Genomic DNA, 18,477 nt, shown 5'->3' with positions numbered 1-18,477 from the left:
TCCCAGCCTGCGTGCCTTTGTCATATCTCGGTTTACATGTCGCTACTAGGTCCCGACCTGCATGTTATCTTCTGGATCTAAGTCACGCTCGACTAAGTATCGTCATATCTAGCTCTTCATCTTCTTAGAGTCATGTACTCTTCCGGGTCATGATAACTCGAGCAGCGTTCGACCAACTCACCGATCCACTAGAGGGTGCTCCCCTGGGCCAGGGTACGTTTTCTATTCTGATTCTATACTCATTTTATTACTTGAATATTTATTCTGTTCCTTATATATTTATTAGATCTGTCTCGAGCATCGGGGTACCAGGGACCGGGGCAATCCGATCACTGGCTACAGGTAGCGTTGATCAAAAGACTTCTGACGACTTGATCAATATAGAAAGTAGCTCAATACATCCATCTCCGGACCATAATGATTCAGTCAATATTCTAGTCATATCATCTTAATAATCAGTATGATTCAACTTTAATTTTAGACAAGATCATTTAGAATGAATCAGGAAAACACTATAATTCATATTATATATTATATCGAAATAATCATCTTACTTAGTATAATAAAAAATAATATTATTTTGTCAACTTTACTTACTCGTTAATTAACATTATTAAAAATGAAATGATTAACGCTTACGCAAGCCAGGTAGCTTCCAATAGAGTTTGATATATGCCTGATTAAAAAAATGTAATTCATATGCTTTGAACGTAATTTTTTTATAAGGTTGAATAACTTTGGTGGCTAAATTACAGTTTTTAATGAAGTTCAATTTTATTTTATTTGGAGTAGATTATGAAAAATTGACAGAGAAGGGAACCTAAAGTCAAGTCAAATCGTTTGTGCATTAAATGTCAACTGTTTCATCCAATAAACCTTCTACGCTATGATCTCAGGGATCTGCAAATGGAGTTTTTTCAACGGCGGTCATTTCATATTGATGAATAAATTTGAAACGTAAGTGGATACCTATTTATTTATATTCATTTAATATATAACAAAATTAATTAAATAAATAAATTTAAATAATTCATTAAATTAAATAAATAATTTTAAATATATATATATATTCAACTTATTAATATTTATAAATAATATTTATAAAAAAATTTTATGAATAATATTTATGAACAATATTCACGTTCATGAATAATATTCATGAATTATGTTTATTAATAAAACTCTTATAAACATACTAAATAAACAAAGAAACTATTACATGAATAAATAAATTTGAATTATCAAATTCAATAATTAATCAAATAAATAAAAGTTTTAAATTAAACAAGTTTGAATTATGAGTTCAATAACATCTAAATGAATCGAGCTCAAGTCAAGTTTAACTAAACTCAAGCTCATAAAAAATAAACCAAGTAAATAATATTTATGAACAATGTTCACGTTCATGAATAATATTATGAATTATGTTTATAAATAAAACTCTTATAAACATACTAAATAAACAAAAAAACTATTACATGAATAAATAAATTTGAATTATCAAATTCAATAATTAATCAAATAAATAAAAAATTTAAATTAAACAAGTTTGAATTATGAGTTCAATAACATCTAAATGAATCGAGTTCAAGTCAAGTTTAACTAAACTCAAGCTCATAAAAATAAATCAAGTCAAACTTAAATAATTATTTAAATGACTTAGTTACATTTTAGATTTAGTTTGACTTATCTCAATTACCTTATTAAATAAGTTTGGGCATTCCAAAGTCTAGCTCGGTTTGATTTATTTATCGTCCTAGCTTTTTGGGAGCTCCTTAACTTTCATTATAGTGATCTGTCAATGAAAAATAAGAAGCAAGCTCTCTATTTAGGACATCTCTTTAGGATAGTTTTTTTTTTTATACTCTTTAATATACCATCTCAATGCCACAACAAAAATATAAAACTTATTACTCTTTCCGCAACTAAAATACCTTCCAATAAATAATATCTTTCAATAATTTTCTTTTATTTTAGACTATATTATCAAATTTTTTTATGCGTCAATAATTACTGTCCTATCCATATTATTAATTTTAATTTTGAGATGGAAGAGATTTAAAATTTAATTATCACTCTTAAACTATAAATCTCAAATCCTACCTCTATAATCTCCATAATGCTTAAAATTGTTTTCTTCATTTTTTTATTTTATAAATATTTTTAAAAATCTACCATTTCAGATGCCCCTTTCACTTCTTACTCTCTCTTTAATTTCATGGCGGGGTCAAAAAAACAGCTGTATTTGAGATGCCCTGAGTCCGTGGCAATGTAATAATAATATCCACATCAACGAGTCAAGTAGCTTTCAATACATAATTGCATATTTATCATTTATATTCAATACTATAATTCAAAGGAAATGAAAAAAAAATGCATGAAGATGATCGCAAGATGATAATTCATATTATATATTATATAGGATTAGTCATCTTACTTAGATTAACAAAACATAATATTATTTTGTCAGCTTTACTTACTCGTTAATTAACATTATTAAAAAAATTTGTCGCCGCCAGTCAGGTAGCATTCAATACAGTATTATCTGTTTTTATATGCATGATTAAAAAACATGTAACTCAGATACTTTGAACATAATTTATTATAAGGTTGAATAACTTTGGTGGCTAATGAATGTTTAGTTTTATTTTGACCTTATACATATATATTTTTATATCTTTTGTTAATTTAAGCCCCAAATTTATTTTTGTGAATCTTATAAAATTCAATGAAAAATAGCATAAATGGTATCATTAAAGATTAGAATAAAAATAAGGAAGGGGTTTTTTGTCTTATTTTTTATTTAAAAATATCCTTATTCTCATACTATTTTAATAGTTTTATTCAAATTTATGACTAAATAAGAATAATTTTAATCAAACTACTAAAATGTGAAATAATTTTCTAAACAATTTCAATGTACTAATTTAGTAATTTTAATCAAAACTATAGAAAGGTTGAACACTTTCCAATGCAATTTTAATTAAAATAAGATATTTTAAAATATTTTTTATCAAATAAAAATTAAGAAAAGATTGAATTACTCGACAACGACTGATTGGATTTCACTAACCACGAAATAGGGAGACTCGACGACTTTTATTTCCCCCGACTTTTGGAGAGATTTTGAATGTTCTCCGGTCGATTCAGCGATGTGGCCTTTGCTGATCTGAGCTTAGATTCAAAGTCTGATGGTGGCAGAAGGAATCTCCGCAGGAAATATCCTGGAAACAATCCAAGGCACCATCTCCACTGGATGTCAACAAATATGTGGCTGCGCTGCTCTTCTTTTTTCTTCCTACCTTTCCTTCTTATCTGATTTACTGGAGACTTCAATTGGCTTTCCACTTCCAAGGTGAGCATTTTAGCTTCAAGCCCGATCCCAGCTAAGGTAGATTGCCTTTTCTGTCTTCTATTGTTTTTAAAAGAATTGTTTGTTCTTTTTGTCAGTTGCTAAAAGTTGTTGAGAGTCTGCTTCGGAGGGTTTTTCTTCTACTTTGAGCATCACAAGGGAAAAAGTTGATAGGAATGGATGTGTCACTCAAAAGAAAAAGGTTGGATTGACTCTTTCTGAGAAGGAAAGTTAGAATCCAAAGGTAAAGTAAAGTATTTTAGATTGGCAGTCTTATCTCCTCCAAATACGTAGCTAGTATTCTTGGCTTGACTTCTTGAAGTAGCAGTTTATTATGAAATATGTGATCTTGTGTTAGCTTTGTATTTGGAAGTACAATATATCATTATATATTTTTTTAACCATTTGATGCTGGTGATGTTGCCTGCCTGTTCCTCGTGGATTCGAACCAGTAGAGTTTTTTCCTTTCACCTGAACGGCTCCTGTGCTTGCTCGTCAACATGGGTCAGCGGGTGCCGATGTGGCCGGTGTGACTCCTTCGATGGTCAAGTTAACACTGGGCTGAGAAGAAGAAGGAAAGATGGAAAAGCATGAATGAGAGCTCGTGTGCTTGTGGAGAAACAAACTCACCTTCAACCACCTTTTTATACTGCTGAACCTCACCGTCCATGTGGGCCGCCACGTTCTCTCACAGACTGCTGAGGGCATGGGATCGAATCGGATGTCAGAGGTATGGCGTTGGCGTCGTACATCTGGCATCGTCTAGATTGTTGCCACGAGTCCCATCTATCGTTGTTAGTAGCCGCTGCTGACAGTTTTATGTCGGAGTTGTAACTGTAGGGAACAGTTGGATATTCAGATTGGATTGGTTTGACTTGATACGGATATTCTCTGTCGGGGATGTTCTCGTGACCCGAGTGCACTGTCTAGAGGATGTTCCTTGTTGGAGATGCTTTTGTAGTATAATCTATTATAGGGATGTTCCTCGTCGGGAATGTTCACAAAGTGAGTGCATGGCTAGGGTTATGCTTAAGCTATTTCGGGGATGTTTCCAAAGTGAGTGCACGACTGAAGTCCTATGTAACCTGTTACAAGGATGTTCTTGATCGGGGATATTCCCAAAGTGAGTGCACGGTTGAAGTCCTATATAACCTGTTTCGAGGATGTTCTTAAAGTGAGTGCACGACTGGAGTCATATGTCATGCTAACACACCATCTCCTCTAGGCATTAACTAAGCGGCCTATGCTTCGAAGCGGCTGAAGTCCTATGACATCGACTTGAGCGGGCTATGCTTCTGGGCGACTTGAGTCTTGTGATACGCTGAAGCACCATCTCCTTGAGGCATTGACTCGAGCGAGTTTTGCTCCTAGGTGGTTGAAGTCTTATGATGTTGACCGGAGTAGGCTATGCTCTCGAGCGGCTAAAGTCCTAGAACTGTTGACGTACCAGGTGTGTTGGTTGCTACTGGGAATATCGTACCGGTTTCCCTGTACAAAAATTTTGTACAAGTCCTGAACCATTCCTAATAACCTATTGTGTTCTTTAGAAATTAAATTTGGAATCGCAAACATAACTTAACATTATTGATTCTAAATTCTGCTTATCTGTTCTTAGTGGTTTAGACTTGGATCGCAAACGATGCTTAACATTATTAATCCAAATCCACCTATGTTACAAATTTAATTAAATATTAATTTCAGAGATTGGCTTCCAGGTTAAACATGGCAAGACACTAGGCCTTCTTGGGTATGGGAGCATCCACCACTTCCTAGACAAAGCCTTTCAACGGAATTTAATATTTAATTTCCTTATAGTAACCCTAGGTTTAACCAAAAAGAACAATCGAATCACAAGTTCGAAAAACAAAAGAAACACAAAATCGAAAAACATAAATTCGATTACCTAGATTCAATAGCCTATTGTGTTTGGTATTTCAAGATCTAAATAAAAGGATGAACTAGTTATGATGCGAAAACTAATAACTAGTTATATCTTTTATAGCTTATAGACCTCACGATCTTCTGCCGTATTCCTCTTCTTATCTCGGACGTCGTGTGGGCGACGATCTATCGAGACGAGAATCCACCCAAACTTTCTTCTTCTCCTTGCAAGTTTCAGCCAATCAGCAAACTCCTAGAGATGAAGAACTTCGGCCACCAACCAAGCTCCAAGGGATGTTAAGAAACAAAGTCTCCTATCTCTCCTTCTTCCTCTAGCAAAATCCGGCCACCACCAAGCTCCTTGAGATGAAGATGCCGCCGACCACACAAGAAAGAAAAATAGGAGAAAAGAAGGAAGAGAGGGCCGGCCTCAACAAGGAATAGAAGAGAGGAATACTAGATTATATGTCATGAGGTGAGACACTTCTACCCTCTCTTTTATATTCCTTGGTCTTGGCAAATAAGGAAAGTTTTATAAATAAAATTTTCTTATATTCCTTGCCAATGTTTAAGAAGGAAAATTTAATTAAAATTTCCTTATCAAACCTCTAATGGTCGACCACCTTATTCCCTCCAAACAAGGAAAGTTTTAATCACAAAATTAAAACTTCCTAATTTGTTTCCGGAAATTTTAAAATAAAAATTTCTCTTTAAAAAATTCTCTTCATGGTTGGTTATAAAAGGAAACTTTTATAAATTAAAATATTTATTTTAAAACATGTGGATGATTACTAAAAGGAAAGTTTTCTCAAAATTAAAATCTTCCTTTTCAATCTACAAATAAGGAAAGATATCAAATCTTTCTTTTAATCTTTTGTAGAAAGCTATAAAAGGAAAGATTTATAATTTTAAAACTCTCTTTTAAAATAATGAGGATGGTTACAAAAAAGTAAAGTTTTATCAAAAATTAAAATCTTCCTTTTAACTACAAATAAGGAAAGATATCAAACCTTTCTCTTAATCCTTTGTAGAAAACTATAAAAGGAATGATTTAAATTTTAAACTCTCTTTTAAAACCATGACTTCCACATAAGAAAAGATTTTAAAAATTAAAATCCTTTTATTGTGTTGTGGCCAGCCACCTAAGCTTGGGTTTAAGCTAGGGCCGACCACTTCTTGAAATCAACTCACCTTGGTTTGGCCGGCCCTAGCTTGGGCTCCAAGCTAGGCTTGGCCGGCCACCTTAAGGTGGGTAAGAAGGTGGGTATAGGTGGGTATAATACTTTATAAATAAGAGACTACGACAGGGACCGAGAGGAGGAATTGATTTTAATCTCCCGATGAACTTGAGCTTCCCGTGTTCGCCCCGAACACCTAACTCGAGTTCATCAATAATAACTCATTTCACTAAAGAGTTATTATTAAACTACCGCACCAATCCCATATTACTATATGAGCTCCTTCTTATCATGACTGTGTTAATCTTCCTGTGTTTAAGATATCAAATGTCTACTAATTAAATGAGTTACTGACAACTCACTTAATTAATATCTAGCTCCAAGAGTAGTACCACTAACCTTATTGTCATGTCAGACTAAGTCCACCTGCAGGGTTTAACACGACAATCCTTATGAGCTCCTCTTGGGGGCATTATCAACCTAGATTACTAGGACACAATTTCATTCTATAATCAACAACATACCATATAAATAATACCATTTCCCAACTTATCGGGTCTATTGATTTATCGAACTAAATCACACCCTTTGATAAATTAAAGAAATGAATATTAAGTATATGCGCTTGTTATTATATCATTATTAAGTATAGCCACCCGTGATTTACCTCCTTCGTGTTGGCCTAGGGACGGGTTGGCGGGGGCGTTGGGGGCGAGTGAATCGCCTTTTGCCACATGATTAAGAGCACGCACTTACATAATAACAAAGGTCTTGTTTTTTATTCAGTTAGTATAAAAAGAACTTACCTTAAATGGTCCAACTCAATACACTCTGAGTATACTAGTGTAATTTTATAGTCAAGATAAACTAATACCAAATTACACCACGACTATTCCAATGGTTTGTTCCTATCCATCTTAGTCGTGAGCAACTATTTATAATTTATAAAGAACTGATAACATGATCTTCTGTGTGTGACACCACACACCATGTTATCTACAATATAAATTAATTGAACAACTACACTTAGCATAAATGTAGATATTTGACCAATGTGATTCTTATATGTTTATACAAAAAGCTAGACTTTTAGTATACACTCTAACAAGGTGAACATTCTCGAGTAATGTGTATTTTTCGCATGGTTTATGTTCCCAATGGATATACCGAGGTATATCAACTGCTATAGAAATCGACTAATGAGTTGGATGTTGATGTGGAGATGATGATGCAGAAGTTTGCCAGTGAGGCGATGGCTGTTGAGATGGGAGAGTCGTCCGACTTTCCCCGCATGGTTTGACCTGCACGTTCTAGAATAAACATCAGGGGATGTTGGAGTTCCGACAAAATCCCTTTGATGCTTAAGTCATTAGATGTGCAGTGAGCAAAGAGTATAAAAGTAAAATTGAGAAAGAGAGAGACCCTAAATATCAACATACCTTGGTATTTATATGTATGGGATGGGGAGTTTCCTACGGAGATTGTTACCACTAACTCTGAAAAATTGTCGAGTCATTTCTACCATTAATCCTGGGTTGATCATTAATTATAGTCCATTTTTGTTAATGTCAGCACCTTGACCATTAATAGTCTTAACTCCAAAAATGGTGATCATGGTGGGACCACATGAGGATTGTGGACCACGCCTGCTCATGGCCAATAACTGTGCGAGCGATAGTAGCTATATGGACAAGATTTGTAGCCTACTAAACTTAAACGGGAGAGATCGGGGAGCTCAGAGGAGAGAACTCGAGGAGTTGGGATTAAAGAGCTCAAAGGTATTGATGTGCCAACCTAGCCAAGAGGTCAACTCTTTAGTCCAAAGTCTTTGAACATGCAAGTGGTATGTCGACCTGAAGTACCAAATAGGCATGATCTGCTGACTTGTGGTGAGATCATACTAGGGGCATCACCATTACTCTTTCATTTTTGTATTGGTAAAAATATCTCTAGCATTGAGACTTTTACCACAATTTTGTGTATAGAAATGACCTCATCGATTGAATTTCACATAATTGTTTATCATTATTAAGGTAGAAGTCTAGTATAATTGTAACACCACACTATTAATATTTTGATTTAAGTTAGTTGGAATAAAATAATTTAAATGTATGATTATGCATTTGCCATGTGTTATCTGTCTCATGATAGGACCCTTCTATATTCTTCCATCTCTGTTAATCTTATCAATTGTAACTGTGTATGTCATATTTTATATACGAAAATTAAAAGATAAGCCTAATCTAAGGCATACCTTGTTTAAATTCTAAGTTTAAGATAAGATTAATTATCTAGATAGAATTAGTGATAAGTAAAATCTTTAGGCCACTTCAAATCCTTTTTTCAAGAGAGGATTGCTTTCGTAGAGGAGGAACATCTCACCAAATACTAGCCACAACTTAGAACTGCTTTATTATTGCTTCACAGTTTCTGCATTGATCATATATTCCACAAAGAACCATGATCAACCCCACTTCACCATGCATCTGGTAAAAGGAAGATCTAAACTGTGGCATATGGTCATTCAGACAGGGACAGATCTTTAAGCATGGGAATTCTAAAAGACACTAGAATAAAATCATGATACCTAGTAATACTAAACAATGGTAACTGGTTATACTTGGCCCCTGATGATATGAAACCACATCACTTGATCATTATTTGTTGAACACTATGCAACAAAACATACCACAAGTAGTGATCAACGAACCATGACACTTCATCACACTAAATTATGATACCTGATATTAATAAACCATGGTACTACTTAATCAATGTTGGTAAAGCACTAAAAAACAAATGGCACGTGGTAATGTTGAACCATAGCTAGAATACATTGTAAAGTCAACTCACAATTGGAAATAAAACTACTAGAACAAACTATAACACCTAGTAGCATCTAGTTATACTAAAGTGTGGATAATACTAAATCATGTTACCTATTCACTATTGAGAAAAGTAAAAAGAAAAAAAAAACATCTACAAATAACAAAGGCACCAGTGCTAGGGAGAACCATGGCTAATATGTGCTCTAAGATCTATGTAGATCTAGTAACCATGCATAACAATTTAGAGCTCCCTTTGCTAGATGTGTGATGAAGGACTTTTATCCTTCCTTTAAAGCATTCTCCAATCACATTCTCTTTCTCATATGACTATGATTCCTTGCGAATCTTCTATTTGCAATACATGAAATATATGAATTTGATCTCCTCTTTGTTTTAAGCATTTTTTTTCCTTTTTTTTTTTTCTTTAACCAACTTTTGTTCTATGTTTTGCCCTTTTTTCCCGTCTTCTTCTCCTTGAATCTACGTTTGCATGTTGCCAATGCACTACATTGACCCTATGTATGATCATCAAGTGATTTCCTTCTAATTGATTTAGCCCATCTATTGTTGCTTCTGTGTCATAAGGAGAAGCCTATTCCAAAGATTATGATGAACCACAAAGATTATCTTATTCTATTTTATTTGTGTTTTGCATATGCATCGCCTAAATACCTCTACCCTTATGTTTCTCATCAAAAGGGTTATCTTGCCTTGAACAAGTTCCATTTCGGGCAAGAAGATGCTGCAAAGAATAACCATCCACCTCTTACACGTTTCAATGAATCTAAAAATTCTAGATCACTTGTTTAAATGTTTCCTCTCAATTCGCCTTAAGAGGATGACAACCTTTAGATTAATGATTTCAGATCTATTAATTAAACTCAACGAATTACTACCTCTGAATCAATCTAATGAAGTATCATAAACTTTAGATTAACCTAGAGGATTACAACCTCTAAATTAACCTTTCAATATTTCAATTTTCCTTTTACAATTATATGAATTAATGTACAAAGCAAGAAATATACAAAGCTCCAATCCCACCTTAAATAATATAAAAGTAAAAACATGATAGCCAGGAAAAAATATTAAAAAACGAACATAAGTCTTTTATAATTGTATGAATTAAAGTACAAAGAAACAAGTTTACAAAGCTCCAATCTCACCCTAAATAATATAAAAGAAAAAACATGGTGGTGAGAAGAAGTTGTTAAGAAAGAACAAAAGCTAAGGGTGCACAAAGATCCCTTTAAAGAATGTTTACTCTATAATAATAATAAAAGGGCAGTCTGGTGCACGAATCTCCCGTTAATGCGGGTCTTGGAGAAGGGTCTATTGTATTATGCAACCTTACTCTGCATTGCAAGATGTTATTTCCGGGGCTTGAACTCGTGACCACTAGGTCATACAACAATAACTTTACCATTGCACTAAGGCTTCCCTTCACTCGTGACAAGACTATCAAGTTATTTGTTGAGCAACACTCCACTAGAGACTATTTATAGATGATTTCCAATTGTTAAAATTCAAATTCAAGCTTATCCATGAACTTTGGTGGAGCAAAATTTAAGGTTGATCAACCAACAATCACCAGTAGTTATGGTTAATGAATAAACATCGTACAACAGTTCTTTTTGATCGGTATCCATAAAGTTTGGTTGACAAAAGAAAAGTGTTTTGTTGACCAATGATGAATAATAACCATTGGAAATCTAATTTTTTTAAAGATTGAGAACTAGAACATTGGTCACTATCACTTCTCCTTCTCGGACCAAAACCGAAGGTGCTTTTTATAGCAAGATTACAAAGCTCCCTGATCCGGTTTAGAAGCGGTGAGCTATGGACTATCGACGAGCTGGCTGGAAATTTGATTGGAAGGAGACTCCAGTAGGGGGGCATTAGGGAACACCTGCGACCATCAACAGGAGGAAGGGAAAAACTCGTTAGTAGGCTAGGGGGTCCCTGACGCAGCTACTTCGATGATCAAGTTAGGATCAAGAAGAAGAAAAAGAACACTGGTGTAGCGAGAGAAAAATGGTGGACTTGTGTACCTGCGCCAGCGAAGAACCCCTTTTATAAGGCCTCCTGTAATCTCCGCATTTAATCAGCCATTATATCACTGCTTGATAACCTATTTAATCACCATGCTTCCACCGTATCGGGCAGTTCCATCTTAGGTATGAGGGAGTAACGTGCATCTATGCAAGGATATAATCTTCTAACAAATCCACGTGTTGCATTAATAGTGAGATGAGCTCATGGGCCAAGGGTCACTGCTAGTTAAAAAATGGGCCATGCACAGGGACCCTAGCTTCTCATGGGAAGTGAATGAACTATGATAGTACTCTAAGGGGGAGTTGAGCCTTATAGGCAACTAGCACACTGAGGCGTTGGGCCCTTGAGAGCAAGCCTGTTCGACCTTAGCCGATTGGGCGATGGTGGGGAGCAGAGTCCCATAAGTGTTTGACAGAGTCGAGAAGCTAGGCCCTTGAGGGTCTGTTCGATCGACCTTAGCCGATCCGGAGATGATGGGAGCATAACCCTATAAGTGCCCGACAGAATAGGGAAGCGGGGCCCTGAGGGCCTGTTCGATTGGCCTTAGCCGATCGAGACATGGTGAAGAGTAGAGCCCCATAAGTGTCCGTCAGAACCAGGAAGCTGGGCCCTTAAGGGCCTATCCAATCAGCTGTAGCCGATTGTGAGATGGTGGGGAGCAGAGTCCCATAAGTGTCCGGCGGAACCGGGAAGCGGGGCTCTTGAGGGCATGCCCGATCGGCCTTAGCCGATCAGGAGGAGGTCTCGCGCCAGCTATTCGGCTTTTTGACCTACCTTGGATTTTTTACTGTCTCCCACACCGTCTTGTTGACCCGTGGACCCCACTTAGGGGTCCTTCCTTATTCACTGTATCACTCCCAAATGGAAATAGCAGCAAGAGAGAAAAAATAAATAGATTACAAGTTTGGAAACATTCTCCTCCTCTTGATTGATTAAAGATGATGCAGATGAGAGCTTGAGATCGAAGTTTATCGGAAAGAGCGCAATGGAACAGTGTTTTTCTCTCGTTCCCTAATTTTCCTTTTTAAACACATCATAATCGGGTCGTTTCTCTACTTTTTGGTCATCATCAATCGATTAGCAAAAACCCCCAATCGATTATTGATAGTTGAACGGTCACTGACTCTAGATCAGCGGATGAGATTATTCCATTTTGAATCCTAATTGATTGATGAGAATTTCCAATGATTGGTAATCTTAATCGATTGGTAATCTTAATCGATTTGCCAATTGATTCGGTAGCCTTCTTTCCTCGAGAAGAAAGTCTGTCAATCGATTGATACACCATTTGGCTAAAACTCGGAATTTCTAGTTTACACTAATTGATTGTGGCAATCACCACGGAATTGAAACCAATTACCTCATGCTAGGTGAACCTCCTGTTCCTTGAACTTTGCGTCTAGAGCTTCCTCATCTCCGGGTCTTCATCTACCATTGCATCTAATCTCTGCATGGGTCCTCATCTCCGGGTCTTCGCTGGACTGTGCTCGGGTTCCCACCTTTTGCCAAGAATCCAGTCCTCGGTCTTCTTGGACTTCTCCTTCCTTCTATTTGATCTTCTGACCTGCATGGACTTCTTCTTGCCAATAATCCGACCTTGACCTTCTTGGACTTCTCTTGTCTTGCAATCGGTCTTCTGACCTGCAAGGACTTCTTCTTGCTAAGAATCCGGTCCTCAACCTTCTTGGAGGTCTCTTATCCTACAAACTTGTAACTCAAGCTAAATGCAATGTATTAACCTAAACATAAATAATTGTCAATTATTGAAATTTCTCATCCAGGGCAAACATCCATCAACTTTATGTGCAAGACACTAAAGTAACTTGTTAAACACAATCCATTTACTTAAACATGTTTTTCAACATTAAAAACACAGGAGGGACTAACAACTCTCGTTCCCCTTCTATGTTGAAGCAAAGTGAGACACCTTGAACATCCCTCATATCAAAAGGGCCATTTCGAGCAAGTAAGATTTTGACGAAAGATAAACATCCACCTTGGAAAAGTAACTGCACCTTTGCCAGGCCAAGTCCACCTGAGACAAGACAACTAACCCAATTTGCCTCTAGTGAACACTCTAACATGTTCATCTTGACTGCCTAAACACGTTCTAATTGGCCCCATTTGAAATCAGTATTGCTCTAGTACTCAGCCAACAAGAGTCCTAAATTGAGGTCCGAACCATATTAATATACAATTATTAGGCTTATATAATCTTCTTATGAAATTAACTTAACAAGGAGAAGTCACTAGAGATTAATCCCTAGTACTCTCTTCATGCTTTCTCTCTCTCTCCACCCACTCTCTAATGGTTGTGTGCACCGATCTAAAGACAAAGGGATTTATAATTTACTTACTCCATCTTCTGATGAAGGTCAAACCAATCATTCGTTGCGTGGTTTATTAATTCTTTATGTTTTTATATTTAGCCTACATGCGATTAGGGGTGTAATCGAGCCGAGCCGAGCCAAACTCTTGGATGTTTGAGTTTGGCTCGTTTATAATCGAGTCGAGCTCGAGTTTTATTTAACGAATATATTCATGGCTCACGAGCTTATTCGAGCTTTTATCGAGCCTAAACAAGCTTAATAAATATAAATTATAAATTTAAATATTCATTAAAAACTAAATTATATATTTTAAAAAAAATTATAATATTCTGGTTAAAATTTATAATTTTATTCTAATAAATAAATTTAATATATTTGTCTATGTTTTTCATAAGTAGAGTGTAAAAATTATAAATTCAATATTAAAACTATTATTTTTTTATTTAAAAGTTGATTTATGAGCTTAACGAACATGTTCACGAGCTAACGAGCTGGATATTGTGAAGCTTGAGCTTGGTTTGTTTATCTTAACGAACCTCATTAAACGAGCTCAAACGAGCTTTTATCGAATCGAGCTTCGAATAGCTCATGAACGGCTTGACTCATTTACATCCCTACATGTGATTTATCGAAGCAGTTGGACATAGATATCTATCTATTATAAGATAAGGCCTAGTCAAGCATATTAAGTAGTATACTTATGTTTCGGATAGAATCATAAAATTTTTATGTTGAGTTTATAAATACTTATAATTCTCCTTTCGTGCAATACAATATTTCTTTCATTAATTCTATAACATACAATAGCTAAACTTTTTCATTCAAAGTTGGAACTAGAAATGTGTTTGACATTGTTTCTGGTAACAGAATGGGCAAAAAGAACATGTTCGAGAGGCCATAGGGTGATAGCAGCATGTGGTAAATGATCCTGACATTTGAAGCTTGTCAATTCGAAGTAGCAGAGCTGTTTGTTCCAAATCACAGAAAGTCTGGTTCAATCTTTCAGTTTATGCCCCACCATGTAGAGAATGAGTGGCATATATACCATGGTTCCAAGTTGTACAAGTCAAACAGATTTCTCCAGGACAAACAGGAATTTCCTGAAAATAATCCTATCGTGAATGAACTCAAATTGAAAGAGTCAGTTTCTTCTTGTCCTTCTACGATAGCACAAAATTGAGCAAAGATGGCAGAGGCTGTCATCGCTTGCTTGATTGAGAAGATCATTACAGCTGTGGCCTCTGTATCTCATAGTTTCCTTGATAGGCCTGTGCAGAATATTCACATGAAAATGAACAACATAAGGAGGGTGCTAGAGCTTACAAAGGCGTTCCTGAAGCATACAAGAACATATACAGGCGAAAACGAACTAGTGGATGCTTGGGCAAAGCTGATTCAAGATGTGGCCTATGATATCAAGGGCATTGTCGATGAATACATCTTTTTAATGACCAGTGGAACATGGGCTGGCTTTATTACCCGTATCAACAATGATGTCAAGGCCAAATCTTTGCACGAATTAGGTAAGAAATTAGAGGAAAGAGAAGCCAGCCTTTGGAAGCTTGTAAGGATGAAAGATTCATATGGCATTAGAGTTCCAGAGAGGTTCTCCAGCTCACCCGAAGAGAATGATCTAATCTGCCATTTAGCTGAATCAGCACTCTCTGTTGAGGAAGATGATCTCGTGGGGATTGAGGAAATCAAGTACAAGCTCATCAGATTATTAATAGATGAAGAGCCCCAACGCACCATAATATCTGTTCTCGGGATGGGTGGTGTTGGCAAGACCACACTTGTGGCAAGAGTTTACATGAATCAAATGGTCATTAGCCATTTCAGCTGTTGTGCATGGATCTCTGTGTCTAAAAGCAATACTGTCGATGATCTCCTCAAGAAGATCCTGAAGGAACTGCACCGTGAGAGGAAGGAAGTGATCACTCTTGATTTTGATTCAATGGATTACAAAACTTTGGTGGAAAATCTCCGTTTGCATCTGGCTCACAGAAGGTACTTGATCATCTTAGATGATGTTTGGCAAGCAGATGTCTGGACTGATATTAGCTATGCTTTATTTGCTAATAATTGCCGAAGTAGAGTTGTTATTACCACAAGGGTGCAGGATGTGAGTTCATTAGCAGGTGATGAAAGGATTGTGAGAGTAAACCCTCTACCAGATGCCATGGCATGGGATCTCTTCTGTAAGAAGGCATTTCCGACAGAGGTGGGAAATACTTGTCCACAGAATCTGATACAATGGGCTAGAAAAATGGTGGACGAGTGTGATGGCCTTCCTCTTGCTATTGCAGCGATTGCTAATCTTCTGTCTCACAAAGAAAGGGAGGAATTGACATGGAAGAGAATACATGATAGCTTGGCATGGTCGACTAATGAGGACAACCAAGAACTCCAAAAGGTGCCCAGAATTTTGAGCCTCAGCATCACAAACCTTCCACACCATCTCAAGAACTGCCTCATGCATTGCAGCTTGTTTCCAGAGGACTATCCCATTGCAAGAAACAGGCTCATTAGGCTATGGGTGGCAGAAGGATTTGTGAAGGAAAGAGGAGGAATGTCGATGGAAGATGTGGCTGAGGACTACCTCAACCAGTTGGTGGGAAGAAGCTTGCTCCAAGTCACTGATAGAAATGAACTCGGACGTGTTCGGTTCTGCCGAGTTCATGATCTTGTCAGAGAGCTTATCATCGAAAAATCAAGAGAAGAGCATTTTGTTGATGTTTTAGAAGGTGAATTTAAAGATGTAAGCGATCGGGTTCGAAGACTTTCTATCATTAAAGATTATCAAGGTGCCACTGTGAACCAAAGCATGGAGATATCCTCACTTCGATCTTTCCACACTTTTACACCGGTTCCCATTTCAGTGCTCTTGAAATGTAGGCTGCTTAGTGTCTTGGATCTTCATGCTGCCCCAGTTGAAGCCTTGCCGAATGCGATAGGCCACCTTGCCAACTTGCAATATTTGAGCATACGCAAAACCAATGTTAAAAGACTGCCAAATTCCTTAGGAGACCTTCAGAAGCTCGAAACCTTGGATGCAATATATACAAACATAGAGGAGTTACCTAGTGGGATAAAAAAACTGGGTAATCTGCGTCATCTGATGGTGAAGAAGTTCCATCGGCAAACTTCCAAATACACAATTCTTGGAGGTGGAGTTGAAGTTCCTGGTGGTGTAGGCAATCTGAAGGGGTTACAGACACTGAAAGCTGTGGTTGCAAATGGTAAAATGGTGCTTCAGCTCGCAAAGCTCACACAGATAAGAAGTTTAGACGTTCGAGGAGTTACAACCCAACACAGCTTTGTCCTCTCATCATCACTCTCAAAGATGGATCGCCTCGCTCGCTTGTTAGTGATGGCAAGACACAAAGATGACACATTACTATTAAGTGATATGAAACCACCACCACAGCTGCGGAAGCTAAGCCTGTATGGTAACCTGGACAAAAGGATGCTTCCTCCCTGGTTTAGCACACTTGAAAATCTTACTCATTTGGTCTTAAAGATGTCCAGGCTCAAGGAAGATCCATTACCACAGCTCACTGCATTGCCTAATCTGGTTTCACTCTTTCTCATGCAAGCATATAATGGAAGCAAACTGCAGTTTCATGCACAGTGTTTCTGTCGGCTCAGGTCACTGGGGTTGTGTGATATGAGCCACCTCAATTGCATTGAAATAGAAGAGAATGCTCTTGAATGCCTTCATGAGATGACTCTCGTAAGGTGCAGTCAGTTGAAGACAATTCCAGTTGGGTTGGAACACCTCACTAGGTTGCAGAAATTGGAAGTTGAAGGCATGCCAATAGAGCTGGTGACTAAGCTACAGAATGGGGGTGAAACTGAGGAGGATTCGAACAGGTTGAAACATATACCGATCATCAAGAACTGGTTGGGGAGAGATGGAATTTGGGTTGAAGACAGACTCAAGTAGCATTTGTAGTTTCAGAATTCCTTACCACCAGAATTTCTTACCTTCACAGCGTAAATCAAGCCTATTTTTCACTAGTCAAAGGTGGAAGAATGGAAATTGGTTGATTACTTGTGTGCTTAAAATTCAGGAGCATTTTGTCTGTTCCAGGTACAACTTTTATGTAGCTTGTGTCTAATAATTTAATGTAGTATTTACCTTTTTCTTTTCCGATTCTGCTTTAGAACAATGTGATTAAGTGTGAAGCGTGCTGTAAATATTCTGCCCTTGGTATGGTTATGAACTAAGGCTATGTTTAGTTGGGTGTAATATAATCGAGCTTGTAATATAATCAAATTTATAATGTAATGTAATGTAATATAATCTTGGTTACATTACTACGTTTGGTAATATAATGTATGTAATATTTGATTATAAGGGTGATTACATTCTTTTGTTTGGTATCCATTATTTTTTATAAGGAATGTAATTCATATTATTATGAAATGATAAAAATATCCTACCATTTCTACCGACGCCCGCCACACCTCTGTCGGAGCTTGCGTCCGGTGAACGGTGACGACCGGACGGCGGCGGCGGCAGCTGGCGACCGCCGACGGCGGCGGCGACTGCCGGCGACCAACGGCTACGGCGGTTGTAGTGGCCGTCGATCAACGGGCGGTGGCGGAGGCGATCGGCGACCGACGATCGGCGGCGGCGGCGGCGGGCGGGCCGCGGTCGACGGACGGTCAGCTGACTAGGGGTATATTCGACATTCAAATTTTGGTTTAATAATGACCTCGTAATGTAATCGGATTATATAGTATTTACTTTGTAATCCAGATTACAAAACTTCACTACCTTTTGTAATCAAGATTACATTACATTACAGGTTTAAAGTTAAAATAAATAAAATAATCAACCTTGTAAT

General features: G+C 37.0%; 1 protein-coding gene across 1 annotated transcript; it reads left to right on the top strand.

Moving 5' to 3' along the window:
• Positions 1-3,135: 3,135 nt before the first annotated feature.
• LOC122028828 (disease resistance protein RPM1-like) lies at positions 3,136-17,927 on the top strand. The gene is made up of 3 exons (XM_042587758.1): positions 3,136-3,355; positions 3,451-3,596; positions 14,492-17,927. The coding sequence occupies exon 3, from the start codon at positions 14,811-14,813 to the stop codon at positions 17,568-17,570; it is 2,760 nt and encodes a 919-aa protein (XP_042443692.1). The 5' UTR covers positions 3,136-3,355; positions 3,451-3,596; positions 14,492-14,810; the 3' UTR covers positions 17,571-17,927.
• Positions 17,928-18,477: the final 550 nt, after the last annotated feature.

The sequence above is a fragment of the Zingiber officinale genome, chromosome 10B, assembly GCF_018446385.1.
Source record: "Zingiber officinale cultivar Zhangliang chromosome 10B, Zo_v1.1, whole genome shotgun sequence".
Classification (NCBI taxonomy): Eukaryota; Viridiplantae; Streptophyta; class Magnoliopsida; order Zingiberales; family Zingiberaceae; genus Zingiber; species Zingiber officinale.
Note: the sequence above shows the minus strand (reverse complement) of the source record. Positions and strands in the feature narration are given on the sequence as shown.